A 25,294-nucleotide genomic window follows, 5' to 3' on the forward strand; every position below is an offset into this window, starting at 1 on the left:
ATTAGACCAAGTATAGAAATATACCATTAGAAATTACTTTAAAAGTCATTGTCCAATTTGGTATTGAGCATTTTAATGGACTTAAAAAAAATCAGGTACCACAGGATGTGTAACTCTTTGGGGTTTTAGTTTTACAATTTTTTTAAACCTTCTCTGCCAAAGAGTGCTAGTGCCTCACCAAACTATGACTTCCATGATTCCATAACAGTGAGCCATGGCATCAATCTGCATTAATTTTACAGAGTAGAGCAATAGACACTACTTGCTGCTTAATCTCCTAGCAGTCCATAGTACTGCTAGTTTCTCTGCTGCTTACTTCACCCAATGTGTAGGTTACTGAATTCTGTAGTTGTTCCAATAGAGGTGGTAATACTGCTCACAAAGAAATAAGCATATGAGAGTCTCAGTTCTGAATTTCTTCTTTCTAATACTATTCATAAAGTGACAGAGAAAAATATTGATCCTCTGCCTCTATATTTTAAGACAAAAACACTTTCTGCCACGCCTTCTAGTTTTTAGAAAAGCATGACCCTTTAAAGATCATAACCTTTCAGAGTAGAGCAAAAAAAACAAAAAACAAAAAACAATTTGAGCAGAATCTTCTCAAGTGATATACAACCAAATGTAACTATGCAAGGCAATTGGCTTCCATTGTTAGATTGAATAATCTATTGTCTGATTTGTTAGGAAACAGAATATGCCAGTGCACAAAAATAGCAGAAGTGGGTTCTAGAACATATAGCCTGAAAAACCTACAACAACCCAGTGATTCCAGCCATGAAAGCCTTTGACAGTAAATAGCAGAAGTGTTTTTCATTGCCCAAAAATATATCTACTTTCCCATAAAACAACTTGTTTAGATTATGCACTCAAGAGACAAAATACAGTAGACTTTGGTAAAATAACATAATTGGTTTACTCATGACCTTCGTGTGTTCAGCATACACAAGTACACAACTTACCAGTCAATTAGAGATATGTTTGAGATAGTTTCTGTGCCATCTGGTCAGAACATCTCTCTACAATAAACAGCTAGCGTTTGTAAGAGTGCAATCTGAGCAGTCCCGAAGTCTAAAGAAGTCTGTGATCATCTCAGAGCGGATCATGTGGTCTGCAGCCCCTCCCACAACTTTTCAGGAAAACATAGAGCAAAGAAATGAAGCTGCATATCAGAACATACATACAATAAGTAAGCAACAGGATTATAGATAAACAAATTACTAGAAGAGGCCTGAAGAAGGTTGTAATTTCTAACATAGTTTTATGAAAAACTATTCTACGCTATATGTTCTGTCCACAGTATATTCCCTAACATTCCCATGCAAATATGTTGTGGCCAAATAGATGGTCTGATGGGGAGTAGAAGAATAGTTTGATCAGTAAACAAGATGCGCTCTGGGTATTGCTAGTTATAATTTCTGTAGTTAATTCCTTCAGAAATGGATGCAAACATTTAACGGGGAAAGCGAAACTGCTGAGAGGTGTCTGTTTTCTAAATGTTCACATGATGCATGTCAGCAAACATCCTAATTTAATTTCCAATTTTCTTTAGACTGGAACAGAATATGGTCAGGGAATGAACCCTATAAGCCGCCTTTCCCAGATTCAGCAAGCCAGACGAGAAAAGGAACCAGAGTATCTTTTGCTTTCTGAAAAAGCAATATCTCGTTATTGCCGGGAGTTTGTCATGCAGGTACCTCCAAGTTACTATTTTAAAATGGGCACTTTTATTTATTTGTTTGTTTGCTTGTTTGTTTAGGCTAACTTTTGTATAGCTCTTTTGAACTAGCCTATTGTGGATTGTTAGCTGCCTTTAGTCCCCATGTGGAGAATGATGAGGCATAAATAAAGATGATGATGATGATAGTAATATGATGTTTAAATAGCAAAAACTACAGGAGATATTTTTCCCTAACTGCAGATATTCACCCAGCTGTATTACAGATCTCTCTTTTTTCTTGTTTCATGTGAATTTATTTCCCTGTTATTATGCAACCAGAGTGATGTAGTGGTTTGAATGTTGTACTACAACACTGGAGACCAGGACATGAATAATTTCTCAGCCTTAGAAACCACTGGATGATCTCTCAGCCCCAGTGGAAGGCAAAAGCATGCCCCCTCTTAACAAGTCCTGCCTGGAAGACACATGATATGTTTCTCTTTGTTGTTATCTGTCTTCAAGTCATTTTCCACTTATGACAATCCTAAGGAAAACCTATCATAGTTTGGCGAGTGAACATATATTCCATATTTTGTCTGTTCCAACTACAGTTCCATCCTCATGATTCACATTCCCCCCGCCCCTAATAAAGGTGTAACACCATTGTTTGTTCCTTTTGAGGTCCTCCCTCCGAAAGACATTCTCCCACTACTTATTTCATCCAGGGTTTTATCAATTTCATCCTAGTGCATTTGGCCCGCCCACTGTGTTCTATTTCTGTATCAAGTTATTTTGTAATTGTTTATTTTATTTTGTTACTTCATGTATTTATTTTTGATGGTATTTTCTGCTTCTTTGTATTTTATTTTACTGTATTATAATTTTTGGCTTGGCCTCATGTTAACCGCCCCAAGTCTCCTTTGGGGAGATCGTGGCGGGGTACAAATGAAGATTATTATTATCATCACCATCATCATTCTGGCAAGATTTTTTCAGTGTTGTTTCTTTTGCCTTTCCCTGAATCTGAGAGAGAAGGAGGGAGTCACTTAGCAAAGGTCACCCAGTGGGTTTCCATGGCTGAGCAGGGGATTTGTATCCTGGTCCCCAGAGTCCTAGTCCAACACTCAGACCACAATACTGTGCTGGCTCTAGATTCCCCTGAAGGTCACCATAAGTTAGAAAAGATCTGAAGACACACAACATCAGGTTATGTAATTTCATAATAATCAGTCAGTATGTTTTAATGTAGCAAATAACCATATTCTTTGGAAATAATGAATGTTTGTCATCTACTATGTTAGTTTAATTAAGACTGTTTTTAATATGTAGAAAGAAGTCATTGGGACCATTAATATGAATTCTGGAGATAGTTTTGTGGAGTTTATAGAAAATATCCAAAATGAACAATTTCTCACCCAGCTATTGGAGGGTTGTGCCCCAATACTTTAAAAAATAGAGACAACATAAAGAGCTACATGTCATATTAAGTTAGTATTTCTGTAGCTCTGAGGACATAATCCAGGCAAAGTGTAACACTCTTAGTCAATTTCAATGGGGAAATAAGCATTTGAATTTCTCTCCTCAAAATCTTCAAGACATAATTCACTTACTTGAATGCCTTCGCTTTTAGTTCATTTATATTCCTGGTTGTAAATAAACTTTATAGCTAAGACATATGATCCTCTTTACAATATGTTCACACTAAAATCATGTCACATTAGACAAGATCCCAGTAGATTTATTATGGCCCTCAAAATCTTATCAAAGTAAAATATTTTTGTGTAAAGTTTTAAACCATGTTTTCCTTTGTCTTAATTGAATGTGGAAGTAAAGTATCCAGAGATAATATGTTCATTTTTATCTGTCACACAAAGAGCAAGTTTAGATGTGATGAAATAGATCCCATTACTTATACTGACCGTTAGATAAACAGACGAAAACCTCTGATGACATTAGTTGGTGTTCTGTTCCCAAGTTAATTTCAGAAAGCCTTTTCTTTGTAGTCAGACCTTTAGTCCCTGATAGAGGTTACAATAATACCTAAACCATCTTTACAGGTCTGAGAAATAGCAGTTAATTCATCATACGATGAATTTTCATTCATTATAGTTTACAAAAATCATTTATGGTACAATCCTATAGTAGCTCTGCTCAGTTCAGTGAGTGGGTGTGTATAAGAGTGCAGCCTTAATTTTCTAACAGTAATTTTCTGAAAATACCATGACTAGAAATTGTGATTTTTTTATATACTCAAGATTTCAGAATTTTCCACTTCTACTCTATTTTCCAAATATTTAAGTAAAATACGGATTTTTCTTAAAATATGACATGCAGTTGATTCTTAGTTTTATTTAGCAGAAAGAAAGACATTTGTATTGCTTTCTTTTCAAACTATAAATGTGGTAGCCACAGAAAAAGGCTTGTGTTTTCTTCCACATAAACTATCCTTTTGGAAACATCAAATTAAAACAAATGCTAAACTGGATGATCTTTTTTTCTCTGTAATTTTCTCCCTATTTTATACACATAACAGACAAGTGTGAAAGGTTGGGGCAAGCCCCAGACAGGCATTCTGTTTTTGTACAGTGAAAAAGGGGAGATGTTGAAAAGCATCACCTTCCCCAGAAGGCAAAGAGGAAGTTGTCTAATAGGGATTTCATTCTTACATGATTAAGAGCCCTGATCTTCAGGAGGTTTAATCAAATCAGAAGGCTCCATAAACAAAAGAGGCTTCTCACATCAGACATTTGCTCTTCAACTAGTGGAGGAAAGGAAAGAAAGGTGATGCTGGACAGGTAGAGTTTGCCAAGGTACACAGTTCTTCTTCATGTAATTTTTAGTTGTGTGCAGAAGGAACTTATAATAAACAATAAACAATTAACTTTATTTCTATACCCCCCTCTCTCACACAAGTGGGACTCAAAGTGGTTTATAGCAAAGATATATATATTTAACAGTAGATCATATAAAATCAATTAATACGAACACATTTAAATTTGCCAGATGTTGTATGACAACAAACAAGTAAAAGGTGCCATTTTCCTTTCCCAGATGGTAAACATCATCTAATCTGAAACCTCCTCCTCTCTATATGCTAGAGAGCATAAGTGCGTTTTTAGTAGTTTTTTAAAAGAGAGTAAGGAGGGGGCTGTTTTTTTGTTTTTTCGGGAGAGCCTTCCAAAGTTGAGGGGCAATCACGGAGAAGGCCCTCTCCCTCGTTCCCACCAGCCGCATTTGAGATGGGAATGGGACCAAGAGCAGGACTTTCTCTGCTGACCGTAATGTCCAAGCTGGTTTATATATGGAGATGTGTTTTTTCAAATATTCTGAGGTAGGCAAGAGCCGTTCCTCACTGAACAGAAGTTTGAACACAGATTTATTTTGTCTGATCCTAAGAGTTAGTTTGCTATACCACACAAGTTCAACTTTTTCAAAATAAACACTATAAGAATTTCAAATGTATGTTCTTTGCTTTCTGTCACTTAAAATCTTCAGATTTCTTTTCATAAGTATGTATAACATTAGACTCTCTTCTCTCTAATCCCAGACCACTATTACAATCCCTGGATTTCTTCCCGATTTGAGGCAATCCATAGTTTGCTCATGTAACCACAATTAGGAAGCATGCAGTCATATAACAGACAACTGAAAAGGCAAAACAAAGCAAACATCTGGAGTTTTTTTTTTTATTAGTTTGTGGTTTAGCATGCAAAAATTTTGTCATCAACAATATAATGTACTATGTCTATGTTTAAACGACTGACATTTAGTGTTCCATTTTGCTAGGTCAAAGTGGGAAGTTATATCACAACAGGAACAGGCCCAAGCAAGAAAATAGCCAAAAGAAATGCGGCTGAAGTGATGTTGCTACAGCTTGGCTATAAAGTGTCTTCTCCACTTCATGAGCAGTCAGAAAAGGTAAGAATTAACATCTTAATTAACTCAGTTCTTGTGGGGTTTTTCGGGCTATATTAACATCTTAATTAACATCCAAAAAGCATAATATATTGAGGGAGCACAGTACATTCATCCTCCTGTTAAAGTTATTTCATAGCATTTATATGTTTTACAAAGTCTCTTCTGTTCTTTTTTGTCAGTCAGGAGAGATCAAAAGTTGGAATGGCCAAAATGTTGGGTATCCAGAACCAGCAAATGACTGTAAGTGCCACTTCAATATTCATCATTCTCATTCTTCTCTCACCTTCTGCTCAGCATTTTGTTGATCTCCATTATTTTAAAATGCTAGTGCATCATGCAGGTTTACCCACTTTCAAATTGATATTGTAAGATCACTTTCACCACAAGTTTTCTAATGCATCTTCTATATGTGAAAGAGAGAGAGAGGCTTGGAAGGAGTGATATATAGATTATGGCTATATCATCTAGTGAAGAAAGTTACAGCCTGTGTTTGGCTTGTTTATGATAGAAATTTGCCATCCTCATTTGAAATACATGTGCCAAATTATCAATTCTGTTTAATTTGATACATTTATTTATTCTGTTTTTGCACTGTCACAAGGCTTTGCTGTTGTTACTGGTGTTGTTATTGTTACTGTTTGCTGTGACATTAGCATTTATGTGTGGAAGCATTATACATGAAAGACCAGCACTCAGTTTTCAGTAGCCCTTCTTGGGTCTTCCAAACTCAAAGCTGTAGTGAGTTGCTGTGAGATTTTGCAGGCTGTATGGCCCTGTTCCAGTAGCATTCTTTTCTGACGTTTCACCTGCATCTGTGGGTTGCATCCTCAGAGGTTTGTTCAAAGGTCAAGGCTGTCGTTTTTGTAATTGATTAAGTCCATTTGTAATTGAGTCTTCTTTTTTCCCTTTTGCTTTCTTTTTTACAGAGCATTAGCATCATTTCCAATAAATTTTCCTGGCCAGGATATGCCCAAAGTGCAGTAGCCTTGTTTCTTCTTTTTGGCTTCTAGTGAGAATTCAGGCTTGAGTTCTTTAAGCATATTATTTGCGAACCCAGAAATGCTGGACCACTCTCACAACCACCATGTCAGACTACACAGAGAAGCCATTGAAATCCACAAGCATGTGGACAATTTCAACAGAAAGGAAGAAACCATGAAAAATGAACAAAATCTGGCTACCAGTATTAAAAAACTCAAAAATTACAACAGCAAAACAACAGAGAGTAAACAATCAGGCACATCAAATCACTCTCAACAAAAGATTCCCCCCAGGCACTTCCAAGCCATTAAATGCTAATCAAGGTGGTCAGTGGAAACATTCACACCTAGCTCCAGCAGACAAAGGTCCTTGGTCCCACCCTGGTCATTCCACAGATATATAAACCCATTTTCCTACTTCCAACAGACCTCACTACCTCTGAAGATGCTTGCCATAGATGCAGGCAAAACGTCAGGAGAAAATGCCTCTAGAACATGGCCATATAGAAAAACCTACAACAACCCAGTGATTCCGGCCATGAAAGCCTTCGACAATACATTGAGTTCTTTAAGTTACTGAAATAATGTCTGATGAGTATAGGCAAGAAGAAGGTGTTAGATCCTGAAGAGGTACCAGTGATAATTACATAAGCCATGAGTGTTTTGATTTTTGGTGCTCGTTTGCTCTTGATGGTAAATATAACAGCAATATTCCACCTGATCATGAACGTCTCATAGACATCTGTTTGGCTATTGCAACAAGAGAATGCACGACTATATAATCTGTTTATCTTTTTTATAAGGAGCTACTGACTAGGAAATCTGTGAAGTTATGATTAATAGTGAACCCTCTGCAGAGATGATTCATTGAAGTTTCCTGATGTCTTCAAATTCAGTGTAGAAAGACCTTAGCTCTCTAATTAGGAGTGGGCGATGTGCAGTATCCAAGTCTGATATCCCCCAGGAGTGAAAACAGGGGAGGAGAATAAGGCCCTTGCTTTCTGAAACAACAGTTTGGGGTTTGAATATGTCTCTTCAAAGTCTCCCTCTCTTTCACAAACACACGTTCCAAATCAGCACGTGAAAAGAGACATACCCACTTAGGATTTCATTTTTTCCCGTTAAGAAATAAATAGCTACCATTTGCAAGCATGGTCTAGCCCACGGTGATTGTTAGACTTTAACATTCACCTTGCACCTTGCAAAATTTCCTCATCTTTCTTCCAATTGAGGGCAATTTCAGGAGGTAATTTGTGAGCAAAAGGACAGTCTGTATTGGCTAGTTCTTCTTGTCTGTATTTGCTAGTTCTTCCTGGTTTTAGTGTACAACAGTAAGAGAAGAATAGCCAAAAAGGAGGGATTGTGAGCCAGAACTTAAGAGTGATGGCTAGTCTGTCTCCTGTTCAATAATAGAACATAATCTTCCCCCTATGTCTTCACAGATCTGCCTCGGGGAGCCTGCATTGGGGCTTTCTGTGCTGATAATGAGGGATCTCAAGGAGCAAGTGGCCCAGGATTAACTGTGGTGAAGCCAAAAAAACACTAACTATTATAGAAAAGATTGCATTCTTTGTGGATGTTGGATACAGTACATTTTTGTACAGCAGATTGTCTTCTATGGGATGATGCCTTATGGCCCCGAGGACTAGTTGCTAGGGAACATGAGCACGATTGTTGTGTTTATACTTTTTTCCATAGGCATCTGGTTTGCCACTGTGAGAACAGAATGATGGACTGGATGGGCCTTTTGTCTAATCCTGCACAGCTCTTCTTATGATCTTGTGACTGGCTAGACAAACCAGTCTATTCACTGTGAGGAACAGGTGTGCCTACGGTCACAATGACAGAAGCTTGGAGTTGTTCACTTATCTGTCAGTTCCTTACTGCATTCTTGCAGAAGCTTTGTCTGTGGTTTCTGACTGAAATTAGTCCAAGTACAGTACCTCCTATGCTTTTCCATTTAGATGGAACCACCTTTTTTCTTTTCCAACTCCTATGCTCTCAACAGCAGCAGCAGCAGCAGCAGCAACAACGACAACAAGAAAAGTATACAAAGTGCTTCCTGACTTTTGACTCGATTCTCGAACAAGCTTAATATGCTTAAATTTAGTGTGACGAGCTATTAAGAGGCCCAGGATGTGGGATAGGAAAGAATGCCAAGGAAAATATTTTGTTTGTAAGTTATGTTGTTTGTTTATATAACCCTCAAAATATCATAAAGAATTGCTTACTCCAGAATTTATTTGGGCAGGCCATTCACTTCTCTTCTCTGGGAAAATGCAAGAAAGGGTATTGTAGCACCTCAAAAACTAACACATTTTTATTTAGCATGCATTTTTGTGGACTCAAGTCTATTTCATCAGATGCAGGGAGAATAGCTTTATGTTTGTGTATCTCTGCCTTCAGTGATTCAATGAATTTCATAGAATTTCTTATGCAAGAAATATTCAGAGTATTCTTTTGCCATATAGCCGGCAGCTCTTGATTTGTTGGAAGTCTTCCATCCAAGTACTAACCAGGTCTGATCCTGCTTAGTTTACAATTTTAGATGGAATCTAATGCTCTTAGGACATTTAGACCCCTTAGAGCAGCCTTAGCAGGTATATATTTAGCTGTTATATATTTATATGTATGCTGGGCAAAGAGGTCAGGATGTGAGAGAATAGGATGTAGTTGCAGAGGATACCAGCTAACGATTATAATATGGTCATATAGCTATTTTAGATAGGTGATAAGGCCATAATACCACAGTACATGAAGATGTCCTAGCATAGATGCATGCATTAACACATGTCTAGCAATTATTGTTTCTATCCCAAGGTGTAGCTGAAGTGTCACACAAAACAGTCTGTGTTTGAAATACTCCTCGTCCAAATACAGACCGCTTCTTTGTACATCAAAGGAGACAAGCTTTCAAAACAGCATTAGAATGGTTTCCCGAAACTCATGGATTAAATAAGTTCTCCTTTTTGTGCATCCGTCAGGACTAAACTTTGCCTACATCTGAAATGTCCATGTGAAATCCAAAAAACCACTGACAACCTTTTATTTGAAAACACTTGTTTTTCTTCCCTAACTCATTTATTACTTTAGACTTTTGCATGAAATCAGGAACTTTGTTCCTTAGGAGTCCATCTGCTCCTGCTGTTTGTTCACCATCTGAAATCATAATCATCTGTTTGTGACACACTAATCATTTTCACAGTAACTAATTGTGATGTCACAAACAGATGATTATGATTTCAGGTGGTGAATAACCAGCAGGAACTAATGAACTCCCAAGGAACAAAGAAAAATAAGCATAGCAAAAACAGATATTCATGTCACAGGTCCCGTCCTCCCCCCCCCCCCCCCCCGCCCCAAATCCTAAGTTTGTATGAATATAGCCTTTTCTGTTTGTATGAATATAGCACCAGGTAGGAATCCATTTTTAAAAAAATCCTTTACTTCCTAGATTTTGAAAATATTGCAAAAGTCTGAGGGAAATAATGTATAGCTTTGGCAGATGATATTAATTTACTTCATTGCTATTAATATTTTTGATAAAGTATATTGAGACAGCTATCTATGAAATTGTGTGTGCTCATAGGTTTTCCATTAAATGAGAAACATGTTTGTTTGACAGATGTAGAACCTGTGTTGAATAATTTTGTGAATTCTCATGCATGTCTCCATATGTTTCTTTTGATCCGAGGGCAGGGAATGTTAGTGGAGCCCTCCTGTGGTTAATTTAACACTTACGGCTTTTCCATCCATGATAACTAACTATAGTCATTTCAACAATGAATAAAAAACCTTCCTTATGTTTCTTATATGTTGAAATCAGATGTGGGAAGCAGAAAAATAGTGTACTTGTCCATGTTTTTGTGTTCCTTAAGTTCAACCATACATAATGAATTGCATGATGGTATACTAATCTGTGTTTAAGCTTTTAATTAATGAAATAAGATACATTTCTTCTTTGTGATCTTGAAAGCCCCCCTACACTTATGAGAAATTTTCAGAAACCATGAGCTTCAGTTAGGGAATTATCACTTTTCCCTAACATGGGATTGAAAGCTGCTTATGAAGTTCAAGATGGGTATCTTCTTCTGAATATCTTGAGAGAGGAATCTATAAGCCTTTGTTGAACATGAGGACTTATTTTCCCTTTTTTTCCACCATTAAGAGACTTTATCCTGCTAATCCATTTATTTTAAATGCATGTCTCTCCCCAAGCACAGTGTGTTACTTTGTTGAGTCCACCTAGTGCATGCTCTTACCATCTGGCTTTGACCAAAATGTCCACCATCTCTCTTAGGAAGGCTTCCTTTGCTTTCTCATGATGCAAGATCTTCTTTTGCGGAACTAACGTAGAGTCAAATATTACAACTTCACATTTGTCAGCCTTACAACATAGAGACTGTGTGCTCCTTGAAGATTGACCTAGACATCTACTTTAAATATGAGTGAGCTAATGTAAACTGGCAACTAGATGCTTCTATGGTCTCATTTGTTCTTACAAAAGCATTTGGTCCCATCCCCCAGATTTGGGAAAATATACTATCTGTCACATGAGGAGAAAAGTCTTCTTTCTCACCCAGGGTCAGCCTCTTGCCAGTTTGTATACACCAAACACTGATTGATGCATAACATAGAGTTTTAAAATGCATCCCCCCATCCCAGATGATACCACAACATAGAGACCTTCATTAATTTCATTCAACATAGTGAATATACCCTCTATTTCTATAGCCACATGTGCTTTGGTTTAGAAGGATTGTCCTATTTATATTCACACAATTAATAAAATTACTTGCACCTTTCTGATGCATTCATAAAGAAAATTCTCCCTCCAAAATACCTCAATTTTTATACCTAAAGATGAGATTCAGTTGCCCTTGAACAAAGATATTAACCTCCCTCCTCCAGGAAGAACTGTTGTGAACATTTGTGATAAACTCTGGAAAACACAACTACAGAAATCAGAAATCCTATTTTGATCTTCCCATAAATTCATGTGTGAAACTTTCCCAGTGTTGTTTAGTAATTTATTTTATTTGCTCCCATACTTTCTGAGAGAGCATTTGGATATACTCTTTATCAGCTTAAACTGATGCAGCTATCTAAATTCAGTGTCTATATATTAAAATGACTCTTAAGAATTCAGTTGGGCAAAGTTTGGAAACGATTCTCTCACTTTTTGTGCTATCTGGTTTCTCAGTAAAGTACTATATATCTTAAAAGCTTCTGTAGCTGCAGCTGTTCTACGGTTGTGGTGACCTGTCTTTGGAAGATAAGTGTTACAAATCTCCAACAATAGTGGAAGGTCTCCAGTTCAGACTCATCATCCTTTACACATAGGCAAGTGAAAGCAGTGCATGTTTAGGAGTGATTGAATAGAGCTGCTAAATTCTTGCAACATGATTCTATTGAAGAGTTCTCATTAGGGTTTTCTTCAGAATTTTGAGAAATTGTATTACAAATGGAGTATGTTCAGGCATACTTCCAGGCCATGGTATGGCATTGTGCACATGGATAGAGTTGAACTTTGTTTTCACGCTGTTTCCTTCTGGATTCTTGGGAAACCATAACTTGCCATTGACAAGGATTGTAACAAGTTGTTGCATAGCAAACAAACCATAAGTTGTACTTTAAACTCAACCAAGGCATGAAACATGATCAACTGGGAGCCTGTGAAGAATTTTAGTAATTGTAATGTGTGAGGAACTAAGAATATCAAAAAGCCATGCAAGAGGAAAAGCCAAGTTGGTCCTGCATTCTCTTTGTACAGCGGCCTAGACAATATTAATGAAATACCATCCTCTGCTCATGTGCTCCAGCATATGGCATAGAAACATGGGGCTCTGTAATTAGAAATAGTGCATACTGTAACTGATAATCATTGATAGCGTTTCTGAGAATTCATCTTAAGCATAGACTGTGCCCATGCAAGACAATGGTCCTGATTGATAGTACTGTAATTTGTGCTTTAACCTGAAATATCATATTAGCTGTTCTCATATTGGTTAATTTATCAACTTACGCAGATGAAACACTTGGTGTCATTGCAGGTTTTTTTATTTTTACATTGGGAACCTTTTCAAAAATAGTTTCAGGAAATACAGATATCCATACAAGTTGTATGTATCACTATGGGAAAGGTGCAGCGGTAATATACAGAAAATGAACAGTTGTATAGAAAAATAGCCCCCGGTGGCGCAGCGGGTTAAACCACTGAGCTGCTGAACTTGCTGACCGAAAGGTTGGCAGTTCGAATCGGGGAGCAGGGTGAGCTTCCACTATCTGCCAGCCTAGCAGTGAGAAAACATGCAAATGTGAGTACATCAATAGATACCGCTCCTGTGGGAAGTTAACAGTGCTCCATGCAGGCCATATGGCCTTGGAGGTATCGCCAGACAACGCCAGCTCTTCAGCTTTAGAAATGGAGATGAGCATCACCACCCCAGAGTCGGACATGATAAGATTTAATGTCAAGGGGAAGCCTTTACCTTTACCTTATAGAAAAATAAGCTGCTTTTCTCCTTTGCTCCCCAAACCTAGGTTTCTATGTTTTATTTCTTCAATGCACCCCTCAAACACATACTATAAATACAAAAAGATATTGATTATTTTTTTAAAAAGGTTTCCGCAAAGCCCAGTGTTTGTCTGGACTTTTCTGTTATCTTCAGTTTTAGGCAATATTTCACATAGTAATAGGTTTTCTCTGCATTTTCCACATAAGTTGTTTTTATCATTTATGAGCAGTGAGCTACAGATTGGACACACAATTTTGGATGTTTCTGATTGTAAATAACTGTTTGTTGTTCACAAAAAGAAGCTGAAATATTCAAATCAGAAATAACTGGAATGTACAAAGAAGCATTTAATTAACTAATATTTCAAATAATTTAATATTGGTGGGGTGAAGAGTACTGAACATTAGGAAGAACTTCCTAACTGCTAGAGCTGTTCAGCAATGGAACTCTCCGCCCAAGAGTGTGGTGGAGGCTCCTTCTTTGGAGGCTTTTAAACAGAGGCTGGATGGCCATCTGCTGGGCATGCTTTGAATGTGATTTTCCTGCTTCTTGGCAGGGGGTTGGACTGGATGGCCCACAGGGTCTCTTCCAGTTCTATGACTTTGTGTATATGGATAGAAAACTAGAATTATCATACATACTCATGTATAAGTTAAAAGCAGGGTCAGACATCAAAATGGTGGGTTTTAATATGATGCCTGGGTAAGTTGAGGGTCATTTCACGGAGACGGGAAGAATCAGCACCAACCCCAGGTGCTAACCATCCCTGGTGCTGCCACCACCACCATTTCTTTTACCCAGGTATTCAGAAAGGCCAGAAGTAGTCCCATGGTGGCAAGGGTAAAAGGTCTGGTGCTTCTTTTAGGTTCTCCCACCTTTCCCCACTCTACTCAGAAATTGTTCCTTTTTAAAATAAGAGTTGAATTATGATACTTACTATACTGGATAAGTAGACTCACTTTTGAGGGGTCATTTTTGACTAAAATTAATAAACTAATGAATATATACAGTCCTTCACATTGATCTGCCAAAATGTTTGAGTGGTAGTCAATTGGATATAAAAATAAGTGCCCTGGAGTAGGCATCTGGCATTTAATTTCTGAAGTAAAATCCCCATTTAATTCCCTTATAATACTGTAGTAGGAGTATAAAAATGTAATAATATAATAATACATGTTGTTGCTTAAAACATGAAGATTGTTGTTATAAATCTTTTCAGTAGTTGATAGGAATGGCTGAAGCCTCAAAAGAGTATTACGTGACATAATTTGTTGATGTGTGTAGAGCTTCCAAATCTTCAAAACAAAAGGTGTTACATAAGTGGAAAGTCCTTGTCATTATTGCTAATTGAATGATGTTATTACAGTAATGTGGATACAATTTTAAAAACATATAGTATGTTATGTGAAAGAGCTTTTTATTCATCCTATGCTTCATATTAGTTGTTTTAACATTTGAAAAGATTAGTAATCTGGAACAATTCCCAACTATTGTTCCAGACAGCAGTTAGATATTTGGGTGGATCATGTAAAAACACTGAAAAGGCTGAGAGAGCATGTGAAATGTTTGTTTGAAGTGATATTACATCAGTGGATTAGACATCTGTACTTTTTGATGTGGTTTTAGAAGGTTTATAGTATAGTACAGGAATTTTAAATGGTGCTTCTTTCACCATGTTAAATCTATTATGAATTCTGAACCAATGTATGTTTTAGCAAAGCTTTTAAAAAGTTTGCTATACACATGCGCTCAAGCATACATTCTCACTCATATATAGGAAGTGCTGTTATGGAAACTAGCTTTGCATTGGAGCCACATTCAGAGGAAATATGAGTACTTGCAACTTCCCTGTACGAGCATCCTTCTTTTCTTTTCTCTGTAGATATGCCAACTTTCCCAGTGTAATCCCCTATTGCAAAGCAAAACATTCATGATTTTGTGCAAGTTTCTTGACTTTTCTGTATATAAAGATGTGATTTTTTCTGATAGACTTTTGGTCCTTTTACTGGACAGCAGGAATCCACAGTCATCTGGGATAGCTTCCCTCATGCCAATCCAGAGGCAAGGGCCACATGATCTTGAGTTCTTTTTCGTTGGTTTCTCTCTTTCTTCCTCATTTTTCAAAATCTTGCTTCTGTCCTAAGTCTGCCTTAGTCCATCTACTCAAATACTTTATTCCTCTGAACTTGTAAGGTAAAGGTAAAGGTAGTCCCCTGACATTAAGTCCAGTCATGTCTGACTCTGGGGTGTGGTGCTCATCTCCATTTCTAAGCCGAAGAGCCAGCGTTGTCCGTAGACACCTCCAAGGCCATGTGGCCAGCATGACTGCACTTGTAAACTTCTGTATTTCATTAAAACCTGAGGCAGAGATTTCACTTCTGCTACTCAGTGTCTACTGTCTGGAAGGGGTGGTGTTGGTGGTGGGTGTTGCTGGTTGTTTAACAGTGCATGAGTTCTACTACTAAGCTGTTACTTCTCAGTGTGTGGAATAAAAAGTAGAATGATTGGAGCAAAAAATGAAATACAGCAGCAACCTTTAAGATTATTTTTATTTTAGCATAAGCTTTCATGACAATAAAATGACTTCTTCAAATCTAATACATCTGTACTGCATCTGAAGAAGTGGGAATATGTCCACAAAAGTGATAAACAACATTTGGTCTTAAGTCCCGTCACATCTCCCTTTCTACATTTTTTTAATTTAAGAGACTAATGTCTTAAGAATAATATTGAAAGCATGAAGGTGTCCAGAGAAGGGCAATGCTCAAAGGTTTGGGAACCAAGTCCTATTAGGAAAGGGTTAGGGCTCTGAGTAAATATAGCCCGGAGAAAAGAAAGTTGAGGAGAGACATGAAAGCCATGTTTAAACATTTGAAATGATGTCACAGTGAGGAGAGGGCAAGCTTGTTTTCTGATTCTCTGGATGTTACGACACAGAGCAATGGATTCAAATTGTAGGTAAAAAGATTACACCTAAACATGAAGAACTTCTTGGTGATAAGAATTGTTCTGCAGTGGTATACGCTGCCTTGAAGGATGAAGGAGCTTCCTTCTCTGGAGGTTTTAAAACAGAGACTGAATGGTGATATATCTGGAGTGCTTTGATTGGGTGTTCCTGCATGGCAGGGGTTTGGACCTGATGTTCCTTGTGGTCTCTTCCAGCTGTATGATACTATGTTTCTTTGAAGTCAGTATGTGGAGACACTCTGACATAATGCTTTTGTCACAGGAATTTTGGTCATTTGGTTGACCAAGCTGGGAAGAATATGAATCAAAGGGTTGTGGGTCCAAATCTAACAACCTGATCAGATGGAGTAAAATAAGCAACCCAGGATGCCTTCACACCATCTGGGGATCATATTGGGGGTCAGAAATGGAAACGGTTTGGAATGACACAAAGCAGACACTGTTATTGTCATGTTTCTGCTTTCATAATTTTAAAGAACTTGTTTTAGTTTTAATTCTTGTTACGTTTTAAGGTTTATATTGGAAAGTGTTTATAAAGTTAGTGTATTATTGATGTCATGGCCTATGGCTAGTACAATAAACCATTCATTCATCTGGTGAACAGAGACCAACGTCAGACATCACACAATGTCACGTAACTTCTGGCATAGACCCCCATGCCCAACTGGGGTGAAAGCGTCGCTGGACGCTTTCACCCCAACACAGGAGGCTTCCCATTTTGTGCTGGCTTCAATGGAGCCAACACGGGGCCTCCCCATAAGGGCAGTGCTTTTTTCTGTGATGGGGAAAGCATCGCAGAGAGGGAGCTGTGTGTGGGGTGATGGATTCGCCCCACTGCTCCCTCTTTCCTAATGGAAGCCCGGCAAAGTGGGATGCTTTGCCAGGGATTTTTGATGAGGTGATTATATTCCATCTTCTGGATAACACTGAAAATTGACTGACTGAACATACAGTTGCCCCCTTAAAACTGTCTTATCTAAAATTAGCAATGTTCTGTTTTGTAACATCTAAACAATTGTAGGTGTAATATGAATCATGTCTGGTTTTTTCCAGCTGCAAAGGGAATTCTTCATCTGTCTCCTGATGTTTATCAAGAAATGGAATCCAGCCGTAACAAAGCATTCCCTGGTACCCCCGTAAACTATTTATCATCCAAGGAAATGAGCCAAATGCCTAGTTGTTTCTTCAGCATGCCTCCTACCACTAATAGTACAGCTGCAATTGCCAGGGAACTGCTCATGAATGGAACATCCCCAACTGCTCAAGCGATAGGTCTAAAAGGAATGTCACTCACCTCCCCTTGTTCAACAGTGCAACCTTCAAGGCAGCTGGAATATCTGGCAAGGATCCAAGGCTTTCAGGTATGGATGGGTTGGAATAAAAGGCACTTATATGGTTGTACTGTAGCATTACTGTCTTGTAGCTGAGATCTAAGTGAGAGCCAGCCATGCATGCCATATATATAATTAGACAGGGCTTTTAAGAAATCTAGGGGCTGTTGTAAAGACTTCAACATAATCACCATTTGTGGCCATCCGGAGTTTGATTTCAGCAGAAGGAGGAAAAAAGCAACATATGAAGTTTACCTAAATAGTTAGGCATTCTAATGATTGGAGGCAGAGCTTAGAAGTTACTTTAAAAAGCAGTTTCCCACGGACACATCTAGCATAGTTAGTTACCATTATAGTTAGATGTTATTGTAACTTTTTGTTACTAATTTTTAGTTATTTTTTAAAAAATCAGAATACTGTAAGATTCTGCCCTTCACTAGAAACCATGTTTAAGTAGAGAGAGATATAGAAAGATTTTGTCATTCACTACAAACCTTTAAGTAGTGAAGTAACATGCCCTTGTAAAAGTAACTGAAATCAATTACAGTTATATTATAAAAGCTTGCTCTTACATAACATTCGAGAGATGAACAAGATAGACAACATACACCCAAGTTATGAACAAGATAGGTTCTGTAGGTTTGTCCTTAAGGTGAATTTTTATATAAGTCAGAACAGGTACATTTTAAGTGTAACTCCAGCCAAAACTATGTACATATTTATCTTTGGATTGCACAGGGAAGGGTTAACACACCTGTGGTGTTAGTTTTGTTGTCTGTGCCCATGTTCAGAAGATTTGGCCTCACTTTCTGTCCCTGTGATAATTGGATTTTGCAAAATTTGGCTTGTTGTGGAAACAAGGATTGGTGATAAAGCTTCAGTGGAGACACCTTTTCCTCATGATAACTCTTTGAGGAGTGAATTTGTCTTCCGAGAGGTAGATTTCTCTTACTACCTGTTGTCTCACCCCCATTCTTAACTATGAGCCATTTGTAAGTTGGATGTTTGTAACTTGGGGACTGCCTGTGTAATATATCTTCACATCTCACCTATTTCAAAAACAGAATTATTTGCAATTAATTTGGTGTTTGTAGCTGGTTCTCCCGAACTACAAGAGAAGTACAGGTTATCACACCCTTTCCTAGTCTAGAGATAGCGGATAGATTTTCAGAGTTAAACACAGTTGGAATGGAATTGTTCTGTGGTTGTGTAATAAAAGAGAAATTTACAATGAAGATATTTAGAAGGCTATTATTTAAGAGAGAACATTCATCCTGCTTTTCCTCTGATAGGTTTTAGAGACCTGGTATTATCATGGGTCCATGATAGCCTGTGAAAGTGGAAAGCCACTTTATCTTACTTAAGAAAAGATTGTGATTGATTACACAATCAGGTTTCCCACATTTGGCTGCAGCCCACACACTGAGTGTCCTTTATTTGGAATTCCGAAATCTGAAATACTTCACAAAATTCAACATTTTCCATGTGAGTGGCTGAGATAGTGAAATGTTTTCTTTTTGATGGTTCAGTGTACACAATTTTTTTTCATGTGCAAATTTATTTTAAAATTTTGTATATAGAATTACCTTCAGGCTATGTATAGAAGGCATATATGAAAACTAAATGAATTTCACGTTAGAACTTGGGTTTCCATGTCCAAGACATCTCATTATGTATATGCAAGAATGTCAAAATCCAATCCTCATCCTTCTCCTTATCATCCAAAATACGGAGCACTTGATAAGGGATATGTAATCTGTGGAGGAAGAGAAATTCAGGAAAGCTCCCTTGTGTGACACCATAGACGTTATGAGCTAAGTTACCGGATGATTTCTCACAATACAACATGGAACTTTGACTTGTCAATGACAAAGCATGCTGGTTCACACTAATCAATTGCTCCTGCTAGCAACAGCAGCAGCTAAACCAATTTGGCTTTGCAGTTAGTTTATTGTATCATCTGGTAGCAGGCAGCTTCCTGTCTTGATTTGTTCCCTCCCAACAAACCAGAAAAAGAAGCCAAGAAAAATAAACTAAATTCATTATTTGGTTTCTTAGGAGGAACGAACCAGAGATGGGAAGCTGACCATTGCCAGACGACATGACTAAACCAACCACAGAGTAAAGTTGTGTTCAGCTGTTTGTTTAGCTGCTCCTTTTGCAAAGTGAGAGCAAGACGGGGCTTTTGTCGTGTGAACGCTCATGTTTCAAAGCCCTCTGCAGCTTTCTGGGCTAGAGTATGAAAAAAGGGAAAAAAACAAGAAAAATACCTCTCTCAAACCCCTTGCCGTTCTCTTCCAAACTATTGTCCGTTTCCAACTATTTAATAAAATTAAAAAAGAAATAATTGTTAGCCCACCAGTTGTTATTACTTTCCCAAATCATAGTAATTTAAACAGGAGATTTCTAATTATGTTAAGGAACAGCATTCCCTGAACAAATGTTCTCCTGTTCATTTGGGGTCTGGTTCCATGTTGAATTTTGTATTTCTGAGTTCTAGCTTTCTGTTTTATGTGTTCAATTTATAATTCTTTCAATACTCATTCAAACCATTGTGGACCAGCATTTGTATATGCAGTAAAATTTGTCTAGCTTTCCAACCCCTTTGCAATGCACCTTAACCTACTTTTTGCACTTCAGGATAATGGTACAAAGCAGCTTACTCTTAGGGAGAGGATTTGATGTTTGCAAAAAAGAAACAGGAGCCCCATTCAAAACTGGAAGGAAGAACATCAGATCTTGCACTTGCCATATTCACATTGTTGCTTCTGTATAAACATTTTGGATTATACACTTTCAGACTTCCTTGACTCTGGGAAAGATGAGTATTAAAAGTTTGCCCAAGAGAGTCATTCTGCCAGATATCTTGTGTCTTTCAATTCATCTGCATACAGCAAGATTAGACAAATCTCTATTAAAGGAAATTCAATCCTCAGGAGTTTTCTTTATCTCACACACCTTTCTTTCACATCTCTCTGAATTGCTTGCATCTTTATCAGTGCTTTATTTTCATACAGCCAAAACACAGTTCATAGTAGCATTTTCATCAGCTTATGTTCTTGCCTCTTTAGCGGTAGCATGCCATTTAATTGCCATGAATTGTGTGCACTTTTCCTATCTTGTCCCTACCCCTCCTCCCGATCCTTTACTGGGCTTAGGAAAAATAGGATCCTTGTTTCCCCTCATGGCCAGGTTACCATTGATTTGGCTTCTTTTTACGTGAACTTCAGATATTCTCTCTAATTCCCACTTATTTCTGCACTGTATCAAGAAGCTGGTGATTTTGGCTTTCTCCCCATGTCTCTTTTGTTCGGTTCAGCTTAATACCTTGGCTGCCTGAGTTTTTGGAAGGAGCATGAAGCTGTGTGCTGGATCACTGAGCACTAGGGAGAGCGTTGAACAGAATCTCTGTGGGAAATGGCTTAGTGGGCTGGCAAGTGCCTATCACCAATTGCTTCTCCATCTCACTACAAAAAGCACTTTCTGTCTGAGATTTGAAAAAGGCTTTCCGTTACAGGTTACCTTTATCATGTAGGTTCCCCAGTTAGGAAAATATTACATTTCTCAGCATGCCTCCTGTTTCATGTTTCTTCGATGTCTCACAGTTAGGGTGTGTGTGTGCGTGCGTACGTGTGTGTATTCGTGTAGGTTCCTGTTTTCTAAAACAATAATCATTAACTTGTCCGTTTCTTAATTATAAAAATAGATTCCTATCTGCTGACAATCATGTGTGCACAGTCAGTTATTCTATGCTACATTTTTAAATTAGCAAAACAATCATAAACTTCTCCCAAGAGGTGTTGTTATTGTACAAAGAAAATAAATCTATCTGTATTAATTTCTGTATCTTAATTGGCAAATTTCCGGTAAGGAAACATTCAATTTTTTTAAAATAAAGTATCTAATTTAAACTTTTTGAATTAATTTTATGTATAAATATAAATCAAATGTGTTAGAAACCATAAATATTTCAGGACCATTGGGACTATTATACACACACACATTCATACATTGTTAGTTAGGTAAGCATATTAAATTATTCATTACCTATTATTACAGTCTTCTGTTATGAAAGGAGTGATACTTTACTTTGATTCAGTTCAAATTAATGAAGCCAAGTACTTAACTTTTTTTTCAGAATTTGAATAAAGCATTTTTATAGTTTAGGTTTATGTTTATTAAGTCACTTGCTTGGAGATTGACTGTTAAACAAAATCAGCTGCACATAAAAGCAGTGCTGCTATTTTTAATGCTTACATACCATTTTGTTCATTGCTTCACAACCTGGATGGAACAAAAATAAAACAGAAAAAATAGAGAATGTAAATAAAATATTAAGAATAGCTTGTTTATACTTAAAAAGTGTAATGGAATTAATTTGTATGTTTGTTATTTTAAAATTTTATAGGCCATTTTGTCTTAATTTCCCAATAAATTTGACATTAAATTCAAAATAGGTTTTTTTTTCACTAGGGAAGCATTCCCTATGGAATTAACTGGAATTTATTTAATAGGGTCAAACTAGTTGTAATAGGGCAGCTGTGCACTTGTTTGTCCAGTACACATATGAAGCTGGAATAGGATAAACTAACCCTATAAGTAATCTGAGGAAGGAAATAAAAATCTGTCCCCACTTTATTGGAATAACTTTATGGACATTGTACATTGACCATCAAAATTAAATTATTTCCCCAGCACATACCACAAAACACACAACACACCCATTCCCTCCATACTCCCACCACCACTGCACAGCCCTTAATGCCACATCAGTGCAAAACTATGAAGTTCAACATATCAATAACTCTAGAATAAAAGCTGTCTCCTAGTCTGTTTGTCCTTGCCTTTGTCACCCTGTATTGTGTGCCAGATGGTAATATTTTTTAAAAAGAATATGCTGGGTGAGATGCATCCCCAAGAATGTTTTGAACTTTCTTAAGACTGCGGGACTTATAAAGTTCTTCCAAAGAGGGGAGAAGGCAACCAATGATTCTCTGTGCAGTAGTGGTGATGCTCCAGAGCGCCTTCCTATCTGCCACTGTGCAGTTACCAAACCACACACCGATGCAGTAGGTCTAGACACTCTATAGCACAGCGGTAGAAAGTAACCAGCAGTTTTTCATTCATTTATTGGTTCTTTAAAAGTCTTGTTGGGCCCTTTCTACCAACACTGCCATATGGATGCCCCAGGTCAGGTACTCCTTAACAGTGACACTCAAGAACTTGAAACTGGCCACCCGCTCCACTTGGTCTCCATTTATGACCAAGGGCTGAATTTCTGATTTGTTTTTCCTATACTATGATCTCCTTGGTCTTAATTATGTTAAGAACCAGATTATTGTCCCTGCACCACGAGAGCAGCCGATCCACCTTATTCCGATAGGCAGACTCATCCTCTTCAGAGATAAGCCCCACCATGGTTGTATCATCTACGAATTTGGTGATGATATTGTTAAGATGGATGGTAGTACAATCATATGTGTATAAAGTATAAAGCAGAGAGCTCAACACAGCCCTGTGGCATCCCAGTGTTGAGAATGAGAGCTGAAGGGGTTTGATTACCTAATCTAATCCTCTGGGAGTGTCCAGACAAGAAGTCCATAATCCAGGAACAGATTGAATATGTCAATCCAAGATCTATAAGTTTAGACACCAGTCTATGTGGAAGGATTGTGTTAAATGTGACAATAAAGTCTGCAAAAAGCATCCTCACATAGTTCCCCCATTGTTCTAGGTGGGTCAGAGTAACGTGGGTCGTGGTGGCTATGGCATCCTCTGTTGATCTGTTGGCCCTATATGCAAACTGATGTTTGTACAATGTATGTGGAAGGCAAGAAATGATATTCCTACATACCAGTTTTTCAAGGAACTTCATGATGATCAAAGTTAGTGCCACTGGTCTGTAGTCTTGAAAATTACCAGTAGGGAACTTCTTTGGTACCAAAACAATGATGGAGGCCTTCAAACTAGATGGAATAATAGACTGAGATAAAGACCAATTAAAAATCACAGTAAAAACACAGGCGAATTGGTTGGCACTTTATTACTTGTCTCACATGGTGATACTTGAGCTATTTTCTCTACACCAGCTTCCAGTATACTTCTGGTCTGAATTCAAATTGCTTGTGATGACATTTAAGCACTGAAGAGCTTGGGGCCTTGATATTTGAATGAGTACCTCTCTCTAAGTGTATTTACATGAAGATTGAAGTCCACCTTAAGGACCCTCCTCCATGTCTTATTGATGGGGGCATGATATTGCAGGATTACTCAAGACAGGGTCTTCTTTGCTATGGCACTGCACTTGTGGAATGCCTTCCTCTTAGAGGCTCAAGTGGAGCAAGTTTTGCTTTAATTTCAATACCATGTTAAAATGTGGCTTTTTATTAAAGATTTTAGAGTCCAATGATTGTATCCAGCCTGTACATGTACATGTTTTTAGTAGCTTTAATTTATTTATTTTGAAAATGCTATATAGTTTGGCACATTGTTAGACTATGAATGATATTTCTCAGCTAGTGGAGAAGGAGCCATTCATTAAAGGGTTAATCCCTGTCACTGCCCCAGCTAGCAAGGTGTCACATTACATAAAATGAACCATTGTAAGTCTACATCTCCTGCATCTATTTTTCCTGTAGCTTCATTCAAAAATGTTTTGTCTCCCCTGCTTTCTTTTGCCTTATTCGTTCAATTTAAATCGGTCTTCTCCCCCCCCCCCCTTCTTTCTCCTTTTATCTGTTTGCATTGGAACAGATCTTCTTTATGCTTCCAGCCTTACAATGGCTGAGGCACTCATGTCAGCTTTCATTAGAAATAGAGGATTTTGCCACCAGGAGAGCTACTGATGATAAATACTCAGAGAGAGATATGGAAGAGGAGATGGGAGCCAACCCTGACAGGACTGATTCCTCACCAAGTTCACCTATCTTGCCAAAGCACCCACAGTCCCAGTTTCTTCCACAGCAGCTCTCAAACTGCAACCACATATGATTTTGAAAACCTGTTATATGGCCACTTTGAACAAGGCAATACATGACTGGTACAATGCCTGTGCCTTTTCCTATACCTATCCTTTTGTTTGATCAGAGTTAGTGACTTCAGCAGATTTCCTCTATGATGCCAAAGTAGCTAAAAGGAATAAATCAGCCTCCTCCCACTAGTTGTGATGCCATTTAAAGACACATATATTATCTAGCCCAGGGGTCCACAAACTTTTTAAACAGAGGGCCAGGTCGCAGTCCCTCGAACTGTTGGAGGGCCAGATTGTAATTTGCAAAAAAAACACGAATGAATTCCTATGCAAACTGCACATATCTTATTTGTAATGCAAAAAACACTTTAAAACAATACAGTAATTAAAATGAAGAACAATTTTTACAGATATAAACTTATTAGTATTTCAGTGGGAAGTGTGGACCTGCTTTTGGCTGATGAGATAGGATTGTTGTTGTTGTGTGCTTTCAAGTCGTTTCAGACTTAGGTTGACCTTGAGCAAGGGCCGGGTAAATGACCTTGGAGGGCCGTCTCCGGCCCCCGGGCCTTAGTTTGAGGACCCTGGTTCTAGCCCATCCCTTCCTCCATATAGAAAATCACCAAGAAACAGGCTAAACAGCCTCTAGTTGTCAATACAATCTTTGGTAACTGAAAACTTATCTGATGAAGATTCAACCTCCTTTTAGCATTCAACACTTCCATTCTTTTCAGGAGTCAAATGTTGCTTCTCTGTATACAACATTCCTGGGAGACTAACCTGATTTTAAGAAAAAGGAACTGGTGAGGAAGTGAACCCAACAATGGAGAGACATTTCAATTTAGATTATTTTGTTTCTCTTTTGTCTAAATTAGTCAAAGTCCTTTGGATGCATAAAGCTGGAGCCAATTCTTCCTGGGAACAATTTACAGGACAACACTCTGGTGATG

General features: G+C 37.8%; 1 protein-coding gene across 6 annotated transcripts in view; it reads left to right on the forward strand.

The window, feature by feature from the left end:
• Positions 1-25,294, forward strand: part of STAU2 (staufen double-stranded RNA binding protein 2) — a 194,250-nt gene that overhangs the window by 59,096 nt on the left and 109,860 nt on the right. For all 6 annotated transcript variants that reach the window (XM_060775483.2, XM_067467394.1, XM_060775487.2 and 3 more), the window contains exons 9-12: positions 1,553-1,693; positions 5,447-5,578; positions 5,758-5,818; positions 17,097-17,404. In XM_060775483.2, coding sequence (XP_060631466.2) covers positions 1,553-1,693; positions 5,447-5,578; positions 5,758-5,818; positions 17,097-17,404 — 642 coding nt within the window. The remainder of the gene's footprint in view (positions 1-1,552; positions 1,694-5,446; positions 5,579-5,757; positions 5,819-17,096; positions 17,405-25,294) is intronic.

The sequence above is a fragment of the Anolis sagrei genome, chromosome 4 (genome assembly GCF_037176765.1).
Source record: "Anolis sagrei isolate rAnoSag1 chromosome 4, rAnoSag1.mat, whole genome shotgun sequence".
NCBI classification, from domain to species: Eukaryota; Metazoa; Chordata; class Lepidosauria; order Squamata; family Dactyloidae; genus Anolis; species Anolis sagrei.